The sequence below is a fragment of the Lutjanus erythropterus genome, chromosome 21, assembly GCF_056507025.1.
Source record: "Lutjanus erythropterus isolate fLutEry1 chromosome 21, fLutEry1.hap2, whole genome shotgun sequence".
NCBI lineage: Eukaryota > Metazoa > Chordata > Actinopteri > Lutjaniformes > Lutjanidae > Lutjanus > Lutjanus erythropterus.
The window spans coordinates 22,399,731-22,420,847 of record NC_139337.1 but is presented as its reverse complement, the minus strand read 5'-3'; the positions used below and the strand labels follow the sequence as shown (position 1 = coordinate 22,420,847).

The window sequence follows — 21,117 nt, the reverse complement described above, 5'->3', positions numbered from 1 at the left end:
ATTAGGGAGAGTTTTTCTGCTTAGCCCTCACAACATGCATGATAGCATTGTGAATATTATACTGTGAAAAGCCAAAAGTAACCAGACTAGACTGTATGCAAAGGGAAACATCTTCTCATCTAACTATTGGCAATAAAGCAAATAAGTGTACTTCACGAAATGTCAAACCACTCCTTCAAATATCACTCTCTAAGCATAAATTGGTATTTGCCGACAGTGAGGTCCAACTTTGTGGCAACAGTTTAATGAATGTACTTCCCTGTTTCAACTTGACAATGCCCCAGTGCATGAAAACTTGATTGGCCTGACCTCAACCTCATCTAACACCCCTGGGATGAGCTGGATCTCCGACTGCATGCCAATCCATAACACCACTAATCAGGGTTGTAATGATGCCTGGAAGAGTGGGTATACTTCATTTATGCAGCCATTTTTTATGAGACCGATCCAGCGAAGGATTAACACCATGTGATGTAACTATTGCATATTAAGTTCAACCAAAATTGGGCCAGTGGTATTTACACAGTCACTTAACTTCTGCTGCTTGAATTTAAGGAGTGATGATCATTAGGAGATTAAAATTAGCTGCAGAAAAGATGCAGATCAATACTGGCTCACAGACTATAGGGTGAGACAACTATATAATTATTCCTTCACCACACATGAATATTAGACATCCTCTCTCACCTTTATTTGTCAAGATCCACTTTGTACATATCAGTGGTCCTACACAAGCCTATAATGCAAAAATTAAGATTAAGATGTATTCAAGATGAGGAAAACATTAAGTAGCCGATATTGTTTTTACTAGGACAGTGAAGAAAAAAGGCACAACTTGCCCTATTCTGATTGGCTGACCCTGATATTCTAACCCTAATCTTAACCAACCAGCACTCCTCATGCCTAAATCTAACCAACACAACCAACAAAGGCAGCAAGTACAAGATAATCAGAGGACGAGTAGTGTGGGTCATGCCTTCACCATCCTGGGACAAAAAATAGCTTGCAGGTTCAAGTGTCCACATACTTTTGGCCATTTTAGATGCACATGCATACAACTGCTTGAGTGAAAAAAAAATACCGTCAAAGTGCTGCTGCTCTCAGCAAAACATGGTCAGTTTGGTCAAAATACTACCAGAAACCCTGAGTTCAGTGTGTGAGAGTTCTGTTTTGTTGCTGCGACACAGGGGTCACGGTGACCTGGTGTGATTTTAGTATGGTATTGATTCATATCTTCTTTTTCCTCAGGTGCAAACTCAATGTTTTGAGTGAGGTATTGATTTCAAGACACTCTTCATCAGTCTGAAAAGGCAGCCGGTGAAGGACAGGCTACACAACTAGAGAGATGAGGGATGACACGGACAAAGATTGCTAAGACTGTTCATCTCACAAACATACAAAAAAAAAACTGGAACAGAAATGAGAATAAGGAAGTAGGAAATACAGCGGCAGAAGCAAAAATAGAAGTTAAAGGATAGCGCATGTGATAAGGCATACAGGATATGTGTGAATCCTCATAATGCATTTCTCCACCAGCAGGTACTCCAGGATGAGCTGTGAGCTGTGATCTCAGCAGCAGATTACTGTGACCTCCAGGTTATTAAAAACACATCCTCAGCCAGCCGCTCACGGTCACTCTGGGCTTCCATGAAGCAGGCAACCAATCGTTGGAGCTCTATGGACTAATCACATGAGACACAGGAACATTAGCAGGGAGCGAGGAAATCTGCAGCAGGACATCCTGATTGTATTCAGGTAGGAAGAGACTCCAGGTTGGTAGGATTAATTAAATTTGGTCTGTTTGGTTTTCAGATTTCACACAGAAAACTCTGGCTTAGTGTGGATGATCCTAATGACTGATTTCCATGACTACTGTGCACCTCCTAAGTAGGGCAGCATGTTTCTTGCTAAAATATATAAAATAATTTTCCCACAAAGAATTGAGATCATGATTCTCTCCCCTAATTGTCATTTTTACAACAAAAGCATTTTTAGCGTACAATACATGAATGTAGCATGATGTGAATGCATAGGGGGGTTGAGTCATTTAGAAATGAAAACTGCATTTTTTTCTATGATTCATTGTACATCCTAGAATCAGTTCTTTTTTCTTTTTTGCTCTTGAAGTCAAACTTAAACATGAATTCTCCTCACTTTGTTTAATATACAAACTAAACAACGAGGCCACAATAGTGTCAGTAATTTAAACTGTTCCATTGCAACATTTAACATTTGGGAGGACACATCATGTTCTAAAATGTGTATTCTACGCAGATAGGAAGCCAGCAAACTATGCCAACTCACTTCTACTAGGAAAGTGAAAACTTAGTACTTAGTACTAACACTGTCAGCAAGAACCAAAAATGCATGTCCCCTGCAGAATATTAATGTTGTGGGCACTATCAATGCAGAAAAAAAAATGAATTAACCAGTAATATACAATACGAATTTCTTGGCAAATAAATAGACTTGATCTCAGTTTGACCTTCATCTATATCCTTGCATCAATGCGGTTCTGCAAAGATTGATCTCAAAACAACTCATCTATTCAATCTGTTTACACATGATACTCAATCATTAGCTGGCAGCAGATGACGGGTCACTGAAGTGACTGTTCAATAACCTCAAACAGAGGCAGGACTCAAACAAATACACACATGCATGCACATTCAAAGCCTGCACGTGTACACAGAGACATGCATACTCACACAGACGTAGCAACCACGGGCTTGACCTTTCAACAAACCCTCCAATTCATCCGCTCAGTCCTAATTGTTTGCAGAGATGATGTGCAAACAATAAAACGCCTTAGTATAAGATGATGAGCTGATCTCCTCCTCTGATCTGGGCTGATCCTCTGCACCATTGAAGAAAAACACTCCCACAAATTCTCTGCATGAGGCTCTACATCCGCAAGGATCAAAAAGCCCTGAAGCAAGGAAGGTTTTTAACAGTAAACATAAAAACTTAAGTTCAGGACAATGCTGGCTTTTTACCACTTTTGGCTTGTTTTCTCCATCAGAACTTCACTATTCATTCTTTTGTAGATGATTTTACATTGCCTTTGTTATGTTCAACTGAGGACATGTCACTTTAAATGACACTTTTTCAAAAGTCTTTCATATTTAGTTTGGCACTTTGGCATGCTGACTGTCTAATCCCATCATCACAGGGTCAAAATTATGCAACAGCTCTAAATTTAGTGGACATACAGCTCTGTTCCGACCAGCATGACTGTCAGAGGGACATTTAATAGCATTTAAAATTGCTCCTCTTAGCAGAAAAAGGCAAAGTGACTTTGAGTGGCATGTTAAAAATCATGTTATGTCACAAACAGCCCAATTGGTATGGTAGCAGCATGGAAATGATAGATTATTGAGGCACTGAGTGACGGGTAGGCATCTTCTGATGAAAACCAGCATGTCTGCCAGCCATTTGGGACAGCCTGGTGGCAAGAAAAGGACATCAAATAACTCATTTATATTCATATGGCCACCTCTCATTTTCAATTTTGGCTCCTTGTCGATAGATGAGATTTTCAGGACATATATCATGGGTTTGGCAGCTCCGTGGAGAAAGAGCATTTCATATTTTGACCCCCTTTCAATATGTGCTGGGAAGCAGGTCTTTTATTTTATCAGGCCAAAAACAAAACAGCAAGGGAAATTTATTGCATCACAGATGTCAAATTACCTCCCCACAACTCTTAATTTATGACTGAAATAAATGTGTTCAGATGAAGTTGGGTTGGCACTGAGCAGGACCCAGTTGCGATGATACACAGTGCGTTGGCACCTTGACCACTTCCAGTGTCTGTGATACCAGAGGCCTTTGGGTGAATGGGAAGCCAGCCAGACATTTAATCAATAGCTGGACCTCCTCTGCCTGAGACACGTATCAGCTTTTGGTTGCTGTGGGACACCAGTGCAATGATAAACCCCTCAACACTGCCTCTGGGTTTCACAATAACAACAAAATGAGGCTGTGTGAAAAAAAAGGACATCTTTTAGTTGACTTTTCCTTTTATACGTTGGCTCTGAGGTGGAAAACACATCAGCATTAGCCAAAACACAATAAAAATAAAAAAACAACATACAAATGAAAAAAATAAAAGGACACTTGGAGGGGAGAGGCCTCCACCAAGGCCAACAGTCCACTCTTCTTGACACTTGAAAATGAAGATGTGGGGTTTGGATTAAACGTCAGTAGACCCTGAGACGATTAACGAATGCATTCAAGCATCTTTCGAAAATGCAGTCAGATCAGCTGGATGTGGTGAGCAGGTAAGAGTCATGCTACAGCTGGGATTTCAGGCTGCTCCTGGGTGATGAACAGTCAGGAAAATGAGATGGACGAAATGACTCAGGCTGACCAAACAACGAGAAAACAGAGACTGTTGTGCCCACACAGAGACCTGTTCTACAACATCCTGGATCAGGCTGTTGCAACACACCGGACTCCAGCAAGGGGAGGAGGACTCTGTGTTTTTATAGTGCTGATGCTTTATCCTATTCTTTTCTGAACTGAATGCATCATCTGTATAATACATGAACTATCTATATATATATGTTGTATTTTGTGAGTATCAAGGTGGAAGTATAACTAATTTAATTGTACAAGCCTGTGTCGTACAATGACAATTAAAGACCTTGAATTCTTGAATTTTGCTAACATTAGCTAATGTAAGATGTGACTAAACATATGTGACTTTTACAGCACAGCATTATCCTTTAACCATCTACAAAATTTGTTTTTCTTTTTAACGTAGACAGGCCTAGCACAAAGCATATCTAAGTAAAGGGAAAACAAAATGAAAAAGTTGGCCAAGGGTTCGCTTTGTATGCAGTATATTTTTTCCCTGAGACCATTACACCTAGTCCCGCCCCACTGGGCTGTGATTGGCTAGTACTCGTTGCCTCAACAACACCTGCTTTTGCCTGACAGAGCGCCGTTTCTAATGTTGTGAATGGGTCTTTTTTAACCATATACCGTGTTCTTTTTTTAAACCTACCCAAACTTAGAAAACTGAAAATAACAAGTCAGCTAAGGCTAGAAAAAAAAAAGAGTTGACAGTGACATTTAGCTTCACATGAGACATGAAGCTTAGTCTCCCGGGTGAGAGTCCTGTGTTTCATCCATTCATCCTTGCTATACCAAGGAGGTTGAGGAAATATATTTCTCCCAGCTGTCTGAGCCCAGTAATTGTAGCCAATCCCGGTATAGCGGGGTGGGACAAGGCAGAGCTGTTGTGCTTCATTCAATATTGTGTATTGCACTTCAGGGCCACCGTACTTTTATGACCCGGTTGCTTAGCATCTATCATTTACAAATCCCTTCCTGTCTGTTGCTCATACTGATTGCATGGTTTTACATTGCTCGCTTATCATTCACTCCCACCACACCTGTTTGAGAGAAGAGCACATTTATTACCTTTGTGCAATGGTATGACTAACATATTCATAATTAAACTGCTCACACTAATTTACCCGCCATCTAATTAGAGCATTCCGGGGCACGGGAGACAAAGGCCTTTAAATGGGAGTCAATTAACGCTTTATGATGTTAGGGCTCCTCTCACCACCTGACAAAAGAGCTCTCGCATAAACATCTTTTAATGGTCACAAACACGAAGAATTACCTCCGTAACAAACGTCATTCATCACGTTCTTCAAGACAGCACGTCGTTAGCCACCTGAAATGGGTGTAATTTACCATTTTAATAACAACACCTTGCCGTTAGGAATAGAGTGTAATACATTTCTAACACAGAGCAGCTCAGGAGTCCTAGAAAGGTGACAGAATACTTCAGCAAGACAGGCGCAGATCTGAAGAGCATCCATTCAAAGAGACACTCAGTGAGCAAATACAGCATGTTAGGGGACGAGACAAAAGACCCATCAGCCTAAAGGAAGGAAACTATTGAGAGCTGCCTCCCTGGCTCCTCGCACCAGCTCTGATTCATTTGTCAAAGACAAAAAGACAGAAGAGAAGGGGAAAAAAATCAAAATATTCATACCCAGTTATATATAACAAACACCTGCAGGCTTGCAGACCAGCCAACTCCCCGCTCACAAAGCCAAATCATGCTTTGACTTTGATCTCTCATGCCCTTTAAATTGATGTGTTGTTGCCGTCTGGATCATAACACATGTGCACTTCACCACATCCAGACCTTGTTCTTGCTAGACTGCACAAAAAAATACAATCAACTCCCACAGTCAGCAGAACAGACTCCTGGATAATTGGTCTGCACTTTATGGTTACAAAAAAAGAGAACTTATTGTAATTATTTTGACTGATATTGTGATATGATTCACGATTAGTGGGAATGATCATTTTTGCATCACAGTTTTCATTTGCTCTACAAAAAACTACAACAACAATCAGAAAAAGATTAAGATCACAATGTCACATTTGTTGGGGTCTGTACCAAACAAACATGTTTTCTTACATCTGAAAGACAGGATTTGCAGGTCAGACCATCTCTGAATCACTACACACCTTGATTATAATGAAGTTTTGTCACACGTTTAACCTTTATCATAAATATCCATGATGCAATTCAGTAGTGACAACAACAACAACCACATAACAGGACAGTGACCAAAGCAGTTCTGGCTTAACGTCAATAATGCTATAATTTAAATGTAAGTAAGGTTTCACCTTGCTCGGCGTAATGTATTTTTTTAATTTGTTGGCACAGGTTACCATGGTTACATGCCTCCAACCAGAAGGAGAAAGTGCATTTTATTTTCACAAAAGTATATTGAACAATGGGACACATTTTGGGTATGTAAGATTTAGTATGTGCAGCATCTGTTTTATTGTTTTGAGTTTTTTATTTACAACTCAAGAGTTGTCTTACATGAGGCACCAGCTTGGTATGGCAACTGTCGCTGGCACATTTATTTATTATTGTTACATTACCAGAGCTGCAATTCTCCTGGACATGACAGAGACAACATGAACGCTTACAAGTGCAAAGCAAAGCAAAATGCAAGCGGAAGGAGAAGAATGCCTACCAGCATGGAACAACAACAACTACAAGTGTGAGAAACCAACATGTGCGGCTGCAGCAGGAGCTCTGCTTCAGCTCATCCAAAAGAAAAAGCAGTGATGCGTGGATCGATCCAATTAACCCATGGGGCGGGTGGGTTTGGAATGACTTTCTGAAGAATACCACAGGTTATGACAAACTGACAAAGCTGTGGCAATAGCTAGGTATCAAGAATTGTGGAAATTCACTAGCACTGGTATCGACTACTAAATTTCTGATACTGTCGGCGTGACATAAAATCACATATACCGATAGAAGATTTTGAGCATCTTGCCCACCCCGACAACTGGATTAAGACTTGATGGTGTCTTGTTACTTGGGCAGAGTTTCCCACTTTCTCTGTCCCCTGTACAGTGCACACATACAGTACAAAGGCTGCTGTTACACCTTGCAATTCATCAGCACAAAGACTCAAAGCAAGCCTTTGTTCCTGGCTGTGTGTTGAGCTCTGGGAGCTGCTTTCAGCCAGTAAGCATTGGCGAGGAGACAGAAACCTGAACACCTGGCACTGAACTGAGCTTCATTTACCAGAATTACTTGTTGATTTTTTTTTTTTTTTTGTGGTTTTGGCTCACCTTTATTTAATCAAGCATGTTTGATCAAGTCAGAAGAAAAAGTCGTGGTGAACAGGGCAGAGATGAAAAAAAATGTGCTGCAATAGTGCAGTTCACATTATGAATGAGCTGCCAAATGGCCTCCTGTTTACAGCCGTAGGATGAGCTCAGTGCTGGGTTAGGAGGTAGACAGCTGCGAGAAACTGGAACAAGTTTGTCCAACGCTGCATGCTCCAAACAAGATCACACTGACCTCCAAAAACCTTTGCTTGTTTCTGGGAAAAAGGCTGTTATCTTCCCATTCCTGGCAGTCCTGATTCCTTAAGGGTCAAGCGATGAACAACAAAGCCGAGCAGAGCCAGCAGAAAGTCTTACAGATGTAGTACACGCACTGTGTTGAATCTGCATGACTCACTTGAGGAGCGAATCAGCCAAAACAAGTAGCAGAACAATGTTGACCATTCTCTCTCCAGTACATACAGTGACAGATGACGCTGTCCAAATTTACTTCCCTGAGGCTGCACAGCCCATAAATCTGAGTCCATTTAAATTTGTGTGGCATTTTGTGTTTCAAGGCATCAAGCAATAACATTTAACTCAACAAAAAGGGCCTCTAAGTACACACAAAAACGTCACCAGAAAGGCTCATGAAAACAGCATGGAAGCTAAGCTATGAACTGCTGTGGGAAGGGACGCCAAGAAAATGTAACGTAAAAAAGGTCAAAATAAAAACAAAAAATATCAGTTTAAGCATACATTATGTTTAGAATATTTTCTCTGCTTTATTTTGAAGTCAGACAGCCTTTTCATACGAGAAACCTAACTATATAAGGCAAATATCACATGCTCCAAACCAACCAAACTCCACAGGCATAATCAGTCATTTTAAAGTGGGGCTGCTAATCTACCTATGCCTTAATTTGTTAGCTTATTTATGTTATTGTGTGACTTTGGTGTTTTAAAATGATAGTTCGGACTCGCCAAAGTCACAAAATGACAAACAGTCTAGGACTGAGGGAGCAGTAGACTACAAACTCCTGTGTTCTGCAAGATAAAATTACTGATATTGTGTATGGAGTTTGGTTGGTCAGGAGACAGTGATATTTGCCTTATATAAAGACAGCTGTTAGCAAAGTAAAATGGTGAAAATGGTGGGGGGTTTTTTAGGTGGACAATTTGAAAATATCTTTTCACTGTAAAGACAAAAGAGTTGGGAAAACTCAAAAATTAAAAAAAAAAAGTCCAACTCATACTGTTCTTGTAAATTCTGAAAAAGTTTTACCAACGAATGCTTTGCTGAGATAATGAACTTTTATTCTTTAGAAAAAAAAACTTTTAGAAAGATAAATTGTATTTAAAACAACAAACAATGAGAGTGAACAAGGGTTAGTATTTTGTTAATTACAACCTTTTTGTTTTCAAGCACCCAAACAAAAATAAATCAGGATTTCTAGGTCAGAAAAAAAGTTGCTTAGAACTGTTTTTTTTCTTATATTAATTTCTTAGCTTCTGTGCCCCTCTCTGCTTCTCCTAAATGAGGATGTGCCAACCACCATCTACTATCTGGCAATACAATGACTATGGATAAGTACCTTATACAACCCCACATCCAGTAATCTGAACTATCCCTTTAACCCGTATGCATCCTCAAGATTTGTTCAGCCCATATGCATTATAGATGTGAGGTGGCAAACACAAGACAGTTTTGATACAGTCATCAAAGTCACCATCTATTCTCTGCCTGCTCACACAGAAATACACTTGTGGCTGAAAATCTTTTCATTTTCACCCAGAAATGCTCCAGCCCGTCAAAGTCTTGCAGCCTGTGTTGCACTGTGAAAAGCCGTTGCTGCGGGGCATGCTTGTTCTTTGTCAGGATGAGTTTGGTCGGGGAAAAGAAACTTCTGGACAGGGGACGCGGAGACATTTTCCGGGCAGAGTAACAAAGGCAGTGCTGTTGGACCTACAGCAAGGAAAACACATCAATGTCTGCGAGGGTTCGCTTGGCACGGTTCAAAACACTGTTTGAACATACTCGAGTGTGTGCAGCATTAGCTGGCTAATCATGGCAGAGGCTACATGTTAGACCAGGTTTAACAGGCTTAATTTAGAGGAAGGAACACACATAAAACCGTAATTGATGGCTTTTCGTGTGAGCATGCTATTAACATGATAAACAGACCAATAAACAGATCGAGCTTAGGTTAGGGGTCAGGTTAAATGTAATTGCACTCATTAAATAAATGAAGGCGCTTAGCATTTTGCTGAATCAGTCTTTCTGGAAGAACACGAGGAAATCAGTCACAGGTGCAGCGATGAGCGGTAGGTATTATGGCTGGACAGTATATCCATCTTATGTCAATATTATGATATGACATCGTCATCATAATACATATCATGTTAGACTGCTTAATCGTGATATGGCATGAATATAGTCTTGTCCTGGTTTTAAAGGCTACGTTACAGTATAGTGATGTAATTTCTGAACTTAACCAGACTCTTCTAGTATTTCTATAAACCACTTTGTCAGTATATCACCATTACTGATAATTATTTATCAAAAATTCATTCATATTTTGTCAAAACATCAATAGTCATCCCTACTGTATTGTCGATCTCCGGTTGTCATGCAGTTTACAATAATCATGATGGCAGATTTCATACTGAAAATTCTTAGTTATTTTTGTAATTCTTGTGTATAAAATGAGACTGTTATTTTGATCAAAAATAATTCTGTTTAGCAGATTAGTTTATATACTTGGACAAGAATGACAGAAGTTAGATTTAGGTTTTCTTGTTCATATTTTCAAACTCTATTTTTCCACTTTCAGTTTGGCTGTCTGGCTGGAGTAGACCCTGAATACTTTGATAAATCCAACAGCAGGACAGTAATTAACATTAGGCTCCACTTTAGCAGCATCCAGGAGGGTTGCTCCAATACCGACAGCAGTAATACACAACCCTATGCAATGATCGGGTGTTATGTAATTTATTAGTCCTGAAATGGGGCTTTGCTACTTCATGCTTCCTGTGTGCCACTTTTTTTTAAACTATGTGCCAGGCCAAACAACAATTACAGCAATCATATCACATCCACACAGGGTTGTGCTCCTTGGCCACCAATACTGTAGGTAGTAAGCTAGTTAGCTGGAGATGCTACTGCAGTTTATGTTAGAGCTAACAAGTACTGTTAAATCCATTACACTTTTGACCTTGTGTTTTTGGCTTTGAAAAGGCTAAAAAGAAAACATCACCCTTCAGACATTTATATGGAGAATTTCTCTTACCACAGCTACACAGCTTCTGCATGTGGGTCCAAAGCTTGACAGGCCTGTCATGTGTTACTGTTGTCAAACAAAGTGGGGTTTAGGGAACGGTCAATTCAAAAGTTTAACATTAAATACTGGAGCCAATTCAAAACAGTGCCAGAACAGTAATTATCCAATAATTCAATTTGCAAGAAGCTCTACAAAAGCCAGTTTTTCTTTTAACAAATCAAGACAACCTTCTGAAGTGTTTCCACCAGACCTTGATATCTGATGAATAAGTAAACAAGACTGAAGAATCTGACCATGTGAAGCCTTCAGGGCCAAATTTCAGCCTGGACTCAAAAAGTACTGAGGTTTGAAACTAAGCCCTGCCTTGTCTAAATTTTAAAATACAAAGAGTAAAAGCAAGAAAACAACAGTCAAAGAGACTGCATGGGAACTGACAGAGATACGGAGTGTGAGAGAGAAAACTTTCACACACAGTTGCACATATAGGCACAGGCATGTAGCAGCATGCCGTAAACCCCGTGAGTGACACTGGCTTTTGTGGGACAAAGCCAAGCTGCCGCTCCTGCTGGGCACAGGATATGAAGCCTGCTTTAGGGTGGGGTGACGGGCTCCTCCGTCGGGCGGGCACCTTATCTTCTTTCAGCATGCCTGGACGGCCTGAAACACCGCGCTCACCCGACTCCTGTCACGATAGCGACGCGTGTAACACTTTGTTCCCCCTTTGGAGGCCTGGCATCTTTCAACTTTCTTCAGTGAGCGCAACAAATCTTTGGATTCTTTTCATCATTTCGGTGCAGGCGCCGCGTGAAAAAGCATAAGGGACTGTACATAATTTTCACATTCAGAGAAGCTGGTTTATGTTATGATGCACATATGGGCACCTGCTTCCGTTTGTGTGTTGAGTAAATTACCCGGATAGCATTAAAAATCAAAATCGCTCCTTGTTTTCCTAAATAATTTGAAAAGACAGATTCACATAGTTGTTCAGTAACACCTGCAAGTAATTCTCGTCTTTCCTGCTCTCTCATTCGACACAAATAAAGCACATAAATGCCTCTCCATCAGGTCTACTGAGCATCACGCATGAAGTCATTCCATCTGCGTTTCACATCATTTCGTCTTTGAGATGTTTTAACAGGTTTCAGCCGACAGGGAACCTTGTTACAGATCATACAGCTCAGTGCCAACCAGCCACACTATGTTACTCATAAAATTCAACGCTGTGAACTTTAGTTTACTGTCGTCAAATACCTGGCCCTTACTGGTGTGTATGAAGCTTATACGTGCTGATATTTGACCCCTCTACGGCCCATTGTGATCACTCCAAAGAGCCTGCTTGAAACTCGGCCAAAGTAAAGACATTTATTCCCGTAACTCAAGTGTCCAGTGGTCCTCAGCACGCAGGAAAGACTAGACAAAAAGGTGCAGACATTGTGCATGTGACTGGTATTAACACTGGGCAGATTAGATGACTTCAAAAGAAAAGTTCACCCTGAAACAGTTTAAACCACTACAGGCAATACATCAGACATTAGATAAGAGTGCTTGGAAAAACATCAGAGCCACAACCCTTTAGAAGGAGAGAAAAAAAAGATATTATAATAATATAATAATATATGTGTTTTTATCACAAATGTATTGCTCTGTAAGTCACCTATACATCAGTTTTGTATGTATGTTTAGGTGAAACTGGATCATATTTTTATGCAGAAAATATTTCCTGATTTCCACTCTGATGTCCTGCAGCTGCTTAGCTTCCACTCTCTCCAGCTTTGTTGCTAATGTAGCTAACTGTTAGCTGCTGTTAGCAAACACCAAAAGAGAGCTTTACTTGTTGCTAAAGTAGCTAAGCTAACTGCTAACAGCTTGGTTAGCCATGACTCAGCCCTGGGATGATGGGAGCCAAACTTGGACCTGCAGGAATCACATAAGCATGGCAACTTTAATATGGTTGATTGTAGTTTCTTATTCAGCATTATTTCAATGACAAAGGCTAATTCATATTTATTGTCATCAAAAATGAATTCATACTGCTGCCAACATTAAGAGTCACTGTTGTCTGGAGGCTCAGACATTCTTACTATTCTCTTTTTGGGATTCCTTTCCTTCCCAAGAACAATGGGGGACGGGCGGTTGTGATGGATTTATATGTTTATTTGTTTTACACCCTGCTACAGAGCAGCTTTTTGTCATTTTCCTGTTTTTGTCATTATATAAAAGCGTGGCCTTGGCAATTGGAGCTTGATGGTGTGATTTGGATCTGATGTATATATCTTGCATTTCTTACTTCACTGTTGTTTAATGGACTATTTTTCTCATTCTTCCCAGACATGCCATCATCTTTTGTTTGTGTCACTACAAAATATCATTGAAACGATGCCTCGAATCCTCTTTTCTCATCTTTTGTTGGCTTTCCCCTGCAGCATTTTCCTTTGTAACTCAGAGTTCGGGTCACCACGATTTCCTGGCATTCCTGGTTTATCTCAGCTTGAATGAGCCCTCAGTGTCACGAAGTGCAACAAACAAAACCAAACCACAGAAAGGTTAGGACTGTTTCAGACATATTTGAGAACCTGCTACTGGATACACTGCCGAATGTCATATGTTGTGGTTTGCATCATGTTTAGATGTGTAGAGGAGAGAGGACATAAACAAAATGAAGCAGTTCTTCACTTCAAAATGATTCCTGGATCTCTTTGCTGAATATTAGTTTGACAATATATAACCAGAGAACGTCCAGAGGAACAATTTTCCTTTAATATTCCTACCATTTATTTTTTCCTCCTGTAATCCATGCTGTTAATCATCACTCACTATACCTTAGAGTGTAATATTATTGCAATTATGCTGCTGTATTTCTTTCCTCGAGTCAGCAACGAAGGAGAATTGCCTCTTCTCTAAACATTCTCCCTCTCCTCGTTATCTCCTCAAACTTTCCCCCTCCAGGCAAAATAAAAAGCAGCCCCTCCCACCCTAAATAAAAACCATTTCGCTCATTTCATCCTTCGGCTGATGATCTAGCATCTCCTCTGGCAGCAGAGTCAACAGGAGGAGCAGATAACAGCCTGACTGTGGACGACGGTCGCTGCGGTCTGCTGGCAGCTTTGCAATCATCTGTGGAGAAGGGATGTTTATCGTGAACGGAAAATGCTTGTCATCTCTCGCTGAACCACTGACATTCAGATCTGCATCGCTTCGTAACGAGGCTCCTGCTCCTGCCTCTGACCTTTTCAAACTTGCTTGACGGACAAAATCCATAATTTTGCAGCTTTGAATAAACGGAATAAATCACACAGAGAGTAGAAAATGCCACGGAGTGATTACTCCAGGACACGATAGGCTAACTCTGCAACAATTGGAAGTGAAGGAGCTTTTGAACCACATGAAAGACAATGAGGAGAAGCTAAAGAGGAGCTTAACTGTGCTGGGTTTCATTAACTAGTGGCCTCTTTGCTCTTTGTCTTGGGGCCTATTGAACTCTGCATGCTGCTCAAGCCGTCAGCCTGAGCTTCTTCCCGGACTAAAAAGGGGCAGGGAGCTCAGCGACGAGGGCCAGGCGTGACTAATGCGGGAGCCTGGTGCTGCTGTTGCATGCTGGTACGGGGGGACGACCCTGCCTCTCTGCCTCCGCGATGTATAGCATGGCCCGCTGTGGCTGCATACAGCATGTAAACCCCAGCCGCCGCCGCCGTCGCCGCCCCTCCCTGTCTCTCATACCACCCCACCCCCGTCATCCATTCATGGCAGGTCCTTTCAGCAGGTCATTCAGAGGGCCAATAAAGAGGCTAGCTCATTCTGTCCGTTCCGAAATGTGCAATGTCAGAAAGAGGGAGAGACAGGGGAGGGAGGGAGGAAGGGCCGACGGGGGTGAGATTCCAAGAAGGCTTACAATCGCCTCAAAAAAGCAGATTGAGCAGGACCTCCCATTTTGAGGAAGGAACTTCTCAGAAGACAGTTTATGTCGGGAATCATCCCTCAAACATGACAAAGAGAAGAGAGCAGCATTAGTCATGAAAAGGGACAGGGACTGAAACCATTTTACTAAATCTGAATCCATTCAGATCCATTAATGAATCTTTTTAGGTAGTCTGTTTGGTGGGAAATGAAGGCATCACTTAAGATATACTGTATATATGCAGTATCTGGTATAACCACTGAGGATTCATGCTTTTATTTCGTTACCACTCTGTGATATTTATTAACTCTGTCCTAACTCATTTATCCTTTTGCTGTGAGTGTTTGCTGGAGGCTGTGCTGCAGCTGCAGACACCGTAGAGGAAGATAAAAAAAAACAACACAGTGCAAATAACATTCATTCTACTTGAACATTCAGCAAATATCAAGTAAATAAATCACTGTTTTTTCGGAATGCACGATGCACTGAATGTTACCTGGAGGAGAAATCGTTGGTGCACTGGTGCAGGTTTTGTGTAAAATATTGTTCCACCTTGGAACAGATACCAGTCTAACAGGTTCAAGGTAGGTTATGTTTAGGTTTAGCACAGATAAGTTGTTGGAGTTGGGGATGAAGCTGGATACATGCCAAACTAAGTCGAAACACATATCGACAAGGAAACAGACTTCGACACTACACCAGTGGCAGCCCGAGGCAGAGCAGTTGTCATGCTCAAGTTATCAAAAGCACCACAGGTTCTTAAGTTTGCATGCAAATTTTGTGCAAATATTCAACGAATTTTCAGACAATCTGCAAAAAAATAAAATGAATGTGTATTCCCATCCACCGTGACTATTAGGTGTTGAGTGCATCAAGATAAACAGTCGTTCTCTAATTGTCCGGTCTAGTGCCTTCAAACCACTGCAGAGGAGGAGGGTGGTACAAGATAACCAGCCAGCTGAACCTCAAAACAACAGAAAACAATATAAAAAAACATGATGGAAATCTGAGGTATGACAAAGTCTCCACTTTGCAGTGCTGCAGTGCTTTTTCAGTGGAGCTTTAAGTCACATGCTTTATATACATCATGATTTGTTCTGTTTCCACTGTACTTTGTCACATTTTCCACCTCAGCAAAGCATTAAAATTTGTTTGTCTACTTATTTGGACCTTCCAGCATTTCCACTCAAGATTTTTTAAGCACATACAAACAGATGGATGAGGAGTTCGCTTGCACTAGTATGTGCCAACAGTTGTTTTTTTCCTTTGCAGACACCTGTCATGTCAGGTGTTTTTGGACCAGGGGAGCTTTTCTTATATTCTTAGAACAGTTGTCAGACCCCCCCAAGAACTGGGAATGATCTTAGTTCTTAAAACACTATTCTGTGGGACTTTTTTAGCTCCTACTTGGGACTAGGTACTCTCCATAAGAGAGAGAGAGTGGCATAAGAGTATGTTATTAACATTGATTGGTGCAGTACCAGTAACCACCATTTAAAAAAACTGACTTAAAACTTAAAATGATACTAATACTAATAGAGTACTTCATGCATTCAATACCTTTTCTTTTGTTTTGGTGGTTCCCAATTCCACCAAATACGCTGCGCTCACTTTCACCACCACAGACTGTTTGTAGCTGGTAGCTGCAGTAATGATTGAATGTGAAGCCTCCCAAGTCTGTGCTGCGTAGAAGTGACATTGCTATACCAACTGATAGCCAGCTTATGTCTCTTTTGCGTTCCTATAGGCAGTGCGAATGCAAACAGGAAAAAAAAAGCCACTGAAGGTTTGTTGTTCAGGAGTTCCCCAGTGGGCAGTTTCTCTCAGGGAGTCCCCAGAACATTTTGGCCTGAAAACACCGAAACAGAGGCGAAAAGAACGAACTAAAGAGAGGTTTCGAAATCTGACAGATGTGATGAGGCATATGTTGAATATGAAGCTTAAGGAATCTGATTATTTTACTAACTTAGAGCCAGATCCAAAATAGTACTGGCTATCGGAATCCATCCCTTATCATGAAGGTCAGTCTGCAGGTTCCTCTGCAGCTCACACTCCCATGTGCCTCTGAGTGTGTGTGTGTGTTTGTATGATTGCAGAGGCTGCTGCTGGCAGTATGATGGATGAGAAGCGGTGTGTTGGAGCTGGAGACATACACATCGCTGCCTGCGAGCGGGTTAACCCTCCACCAGCCTCCCCTCTGCCTGCAAAGAAACACAACTCCGAGCATCCGTCCACAACGAATGAAATTCCACACACAACCACAATCTTAGCACATTAACAGCCCTCAGCGCAGGCTTTTAAAATCAGACCACATCATTACACCAGGCAAGACTCTCCCTCACTCTCACGCTCTGCCTCTTTCACAGACACACTCCAGACTCTAGTGGAACATCTCTTTTTCCACTCTGAGAGAAGCACCAGAGTGCAGATTAACCCCAAAATCGGCTCCAATTTTGTGACTGTGCCACTGGTGAGAGGATCACCGGGTGAACATCACAGACTGAAAGCTTATTAAAAAGGGAAAAAAAAAGATGCACTGAGCTCACAGGATGTTGTGTAATTTCACCCAGATGTTCTCCACAGCTCATCTAACTAATAAATGCAAGAAGGGAAATGAATGCTTCACATCTCAGGCTCGCGGTGGAGCCGCTGAGACACTTTCCTAAGAGTCTGAAAGCTTCTCTGGTATTGAATTGTGCTTTATATCTTCCCAGTGGATCTCCAGAGAGTGTAGGAGTCCACCTGTGCTCTATTAATAAATTCCTATCTGAGGAAGGACAGGGGCTGCTCCTTACAGTCGAGGTCAGTCTATGACGAGGGAAGCACTTCGCCCAGATGTCTAAAAATACTGTCCTACATACTAAAAGTGTCCGGCTCGAGCAGGAGATGGAGCAGTGAAGCACTCTGAGAGGAAGAAATGCAAGTTTTGTTTATGGATGTTGGGTGTTTAGGAGTTGGAACATCTAAAACAAACCTTATTCAATGCATGGTTGCATAAAACCACTTAGGCTAAAGTTTAGCTTAAGTTTTACTCTAAGGGTGCCTGAGAAAAACTAGTTACATAAAATCCCCATAAGGAATTCTGCAGGCTGTTGTCAGGGAAAAGTGTTTTTCCTTAACTACTTAATAAGGTTGCAAATTGCAAGCTCTTTCCTTAAGCAGTTACTGGTCACAGTAATGATGAGTTAGTCAACTAATCATACTTACAAAATGTTAAAATGTTTCAGGACTGGGAAAACCCACTGGACACTACAAGTGATGTGCAGCTTGTTAGAGAGTATAGGTTTAATATAAGCACTAGCAACTTTGTAGTAGACAGTAAAACGTTCTACTGCATAAAACACTAAATATATTAACATTAGCTCTCATTTTTTATGTAAACTCACCAGTTTTTGTTGACTGCTGACGATGTTTTATGACATTAACAGTGCAAACACTTAGGCAAGGAGACAATCTAAAAGGGATTCTCACAGTGCATATCCTTAGCCCTGGGTTAAGAATAGCCCTGATATAATTTAGGCCCCTCTCACACACATTGTTAGCCCGGGGTTGAGCAAAGCCCGTTGACTGATTCATACTGCATTTCTACTAGCTCTGGGTTAAATGTCATTCCATGACTAATCTTTCTTCACACTGGCTCCTTTCATTAGCCCTGGATTTGGCTGATTTTCAGGGAATAACCCCAGACACTAGGACCAGGAAGCCCTAAGCTAAAGTTGGGGTTTGCCCACTTTGGAATCTGCTTCTGTGAAAGATTTCTTAGCCTGGGGCTAACAGCTCCTTTAGCCTAGGGCTAAGTACAGTATGAAAAAGCCTCAAGAGGCTCTATGCAATGCTCCTGAGTAAAACCATTAGCTTAGGGAAATATTTTGCTTAAGGGGCAAACTTAAGTTTGAAACTTATGGCGGTTTATACGACCAAAACTATTAATTTCCCATGAAAATCCAGGCTGTACAAAGGAAAGCAAGCTGTTGTTTTCTAACGTGGGCTATGGATGCCAAATGAACCAGAGTGCAGCAGCAGCAGCCCGGTAGATTGATTGAATTCATAAATAAGACTGAGTACGACTGTGTGAAACTAAAAAAACTGTTTGTATGTGTGTGACCGGTCACACACAGCTGATAGCATCTCTCTCTCTCTCCCACACACAGCCATACATTCCAGTGACTCTGTGGTCTGCACACACACACACGGGTTTAATTTACAGTCACTGTCAGCAGCCGAACATTTCTCTAACCACTATCTGATACGTGATGAAAATACGCTGCCAGCAATAAAAGCCCTGGGAAACAAGAGCTCGCCTGTGTGTGAACAGAACCCATGTTGGCATGAACTTATTCCACCGTCTGTCGGACGGAGGGTGTGTGCAGAGTGTGTGTGACTGTGTAGTGAGTGTGCAGTGTACGGGATGCACTAGATTTGAGATTACTGGACTGTAGGTGCACACGCTGTGGCTTTACAGTGGGGATATTGTTCACACTGGAGTCCTCATCCTCCAGTCTCACAATCAAGGACATCAGGAGGGACGGAGCATGCAGGTACCCAGCATCTCTACAGAGAAAAGCACCTGCACTATCAAATGGTAACTCAAATCTGTTCAAAGTTGCAGAGGGTTACAGGCAGGGCTGCAACTAATGATTAATTTCACTGTCAATCTGTTAATTATTTTCTCAATAACATGATTAGATGTTTGTTCTATAAAATGTCAGGAAATGGTGAAAAACGTCCACAGTGACGTCCCCAAATGTCTTGTTTTGTTCAGAACCCAAAGATATTCAGTTTACAGTGACAGGAGAGCAGAAAAACCAGAAAATATTCACATTTAAGAAGTTAGAATCACAGAAGTTGGACTGTTTTTTCCTTAAAAATGACAGATTAATTGATTATCAAAAAAAAGTTGGTGACTATTTTAATAATTAGCACAAAAAATGAATTTGAAAGCACTGAATTCACTGACTGTATATAGTAATAAATCAGTGCAGCCTGGGGGGGATATGCATGAGCAAAGATGGAAAAAAGCAAAGCAATTAACTCAAACTTGTAACAGTTGTGAAAATATGATAATTAGAATAAAACAAAGTCTTTGATCCAGACAGAAAAAGGAAGTTAGTAGGTCAAGACAGCCTCCTCAACACACACAGACAGATTACTCCCAAAAATAAGATAATACTCAAAGAGAAACAGCCTCCAGGGTGTCTGTCTTCTCTTTGTCTTGCACACACGGAACCCCTGCTTTCATTTAAATATATAAACTGAGGTTTTATACAATACCAGAGGATGCAATTTGGAGCTTAAACAAAGTCATTTACATGCAAAAAGCGAAGCACACCCCTCCACCTGTGTCTGAGAGTTTCCTGCTGCATGTTTAGCAGATTTGTGCATTGAGGAAGGGACCTGAACTCAGTCCGAACAGGTCTGTGAGGTGTTGTTTCTTACCGTTGCTGGCTGAGATCTCGGCTCGGGCATTTCCCACACACTGCAAAACTAAAACAACTCCAAGCAGAAGGTCGACCGTCTTCACCCCCGCCATATCCAACTTCCTCGGCTGATTTCTTCTCAGTATCCCGGTGGTTTTTGTCAGAGCTCTCTGTCTCCGCTTCCCCCAGCGGACTCCGTAACTCTCCTGCCTGTCCTGCTGCTTTTAAAACGGAAACCTGCCTGCGCTGCACTCGCTGCACTGAGCTGTTTTTGTTCCAGCAGCGTGCGCCACACTGCGCGCTCCTCGTCCTAACAGGTCTCCACCTCCAAAATCAACAAAAATACAACAGCAGCAGAGGAAGAAAAAAAAAAAAAGTTCTCCACTTCTTAAACGTGCATCCCGGCCCGACACACTGGTCTCATCCCACTGGACGGAGGTGCAGGCAGTGTGTGTGTGTGTGTGTGTGTGTGTGAGAGAGAGAGAGAGAGAGAGAGAGAGAGAGAGAGAGAGAGAGAGAGAGAGAGAGAAAGAGAGAGAGAGAGATTGGGGTACTGCGCTCCTGGAGAAGACAGTGCGCTCCCTCCGTCATCAGCTCCTCAGAGCCAATGGCTCCTCTTCTCCTCTTTGATGCTCCTGAGTGAGGAGACAAACACACAAAGCGTTTCTCCAGCTGCCGGGGAGGGAGACAGTCAGGTTTTTGCCTTGGGATAAATCTGCACCACCATGTCTGACAAGCAACGTGTGAGTGATGTGGGGAGACGTAGGGAGCAGAGATGCGTTTGGAGCTGCAGGAGGTGCTGATGTAGGTCTCCTGTTTGCCAGCAGACAAAAGATGTTCAACATCCTGAGTCAGTCCTTAGAGAGGGCTTTGAGTTTATTGAGTATGAAGGCTCAATTAAACCCATAAGGAGATG

The 21,117-nt window shown here is 41.6% G+C and overlaps 1 protein-coding gene across 1 annotated transcript in view; it reads right to left on the bottom strand.

Annotated features, from left to right (window-relative positions):
- Positions 1-20,653, bottom strand: part of plxdc2b (plexin domain containing 2b) — a 124,058-nt gene extending 103,405 nt beyond the window's left edge. The window contains exon 1 of the mRNA XM_084747212.1: positions 20,221-20,653. Within this exon, the coding sequence (XP_084603338.1) occupies positions 20,221-20,314 (94 nt within the window). The 5' untranslated portion in view covers positions 20,315-20,653. The remainder of the gene's footprint in view (positions 1-20,220) is intronic.
- Between the last annotated feature and the right edge of the window lie 464 nt (positions 20,654-21,117).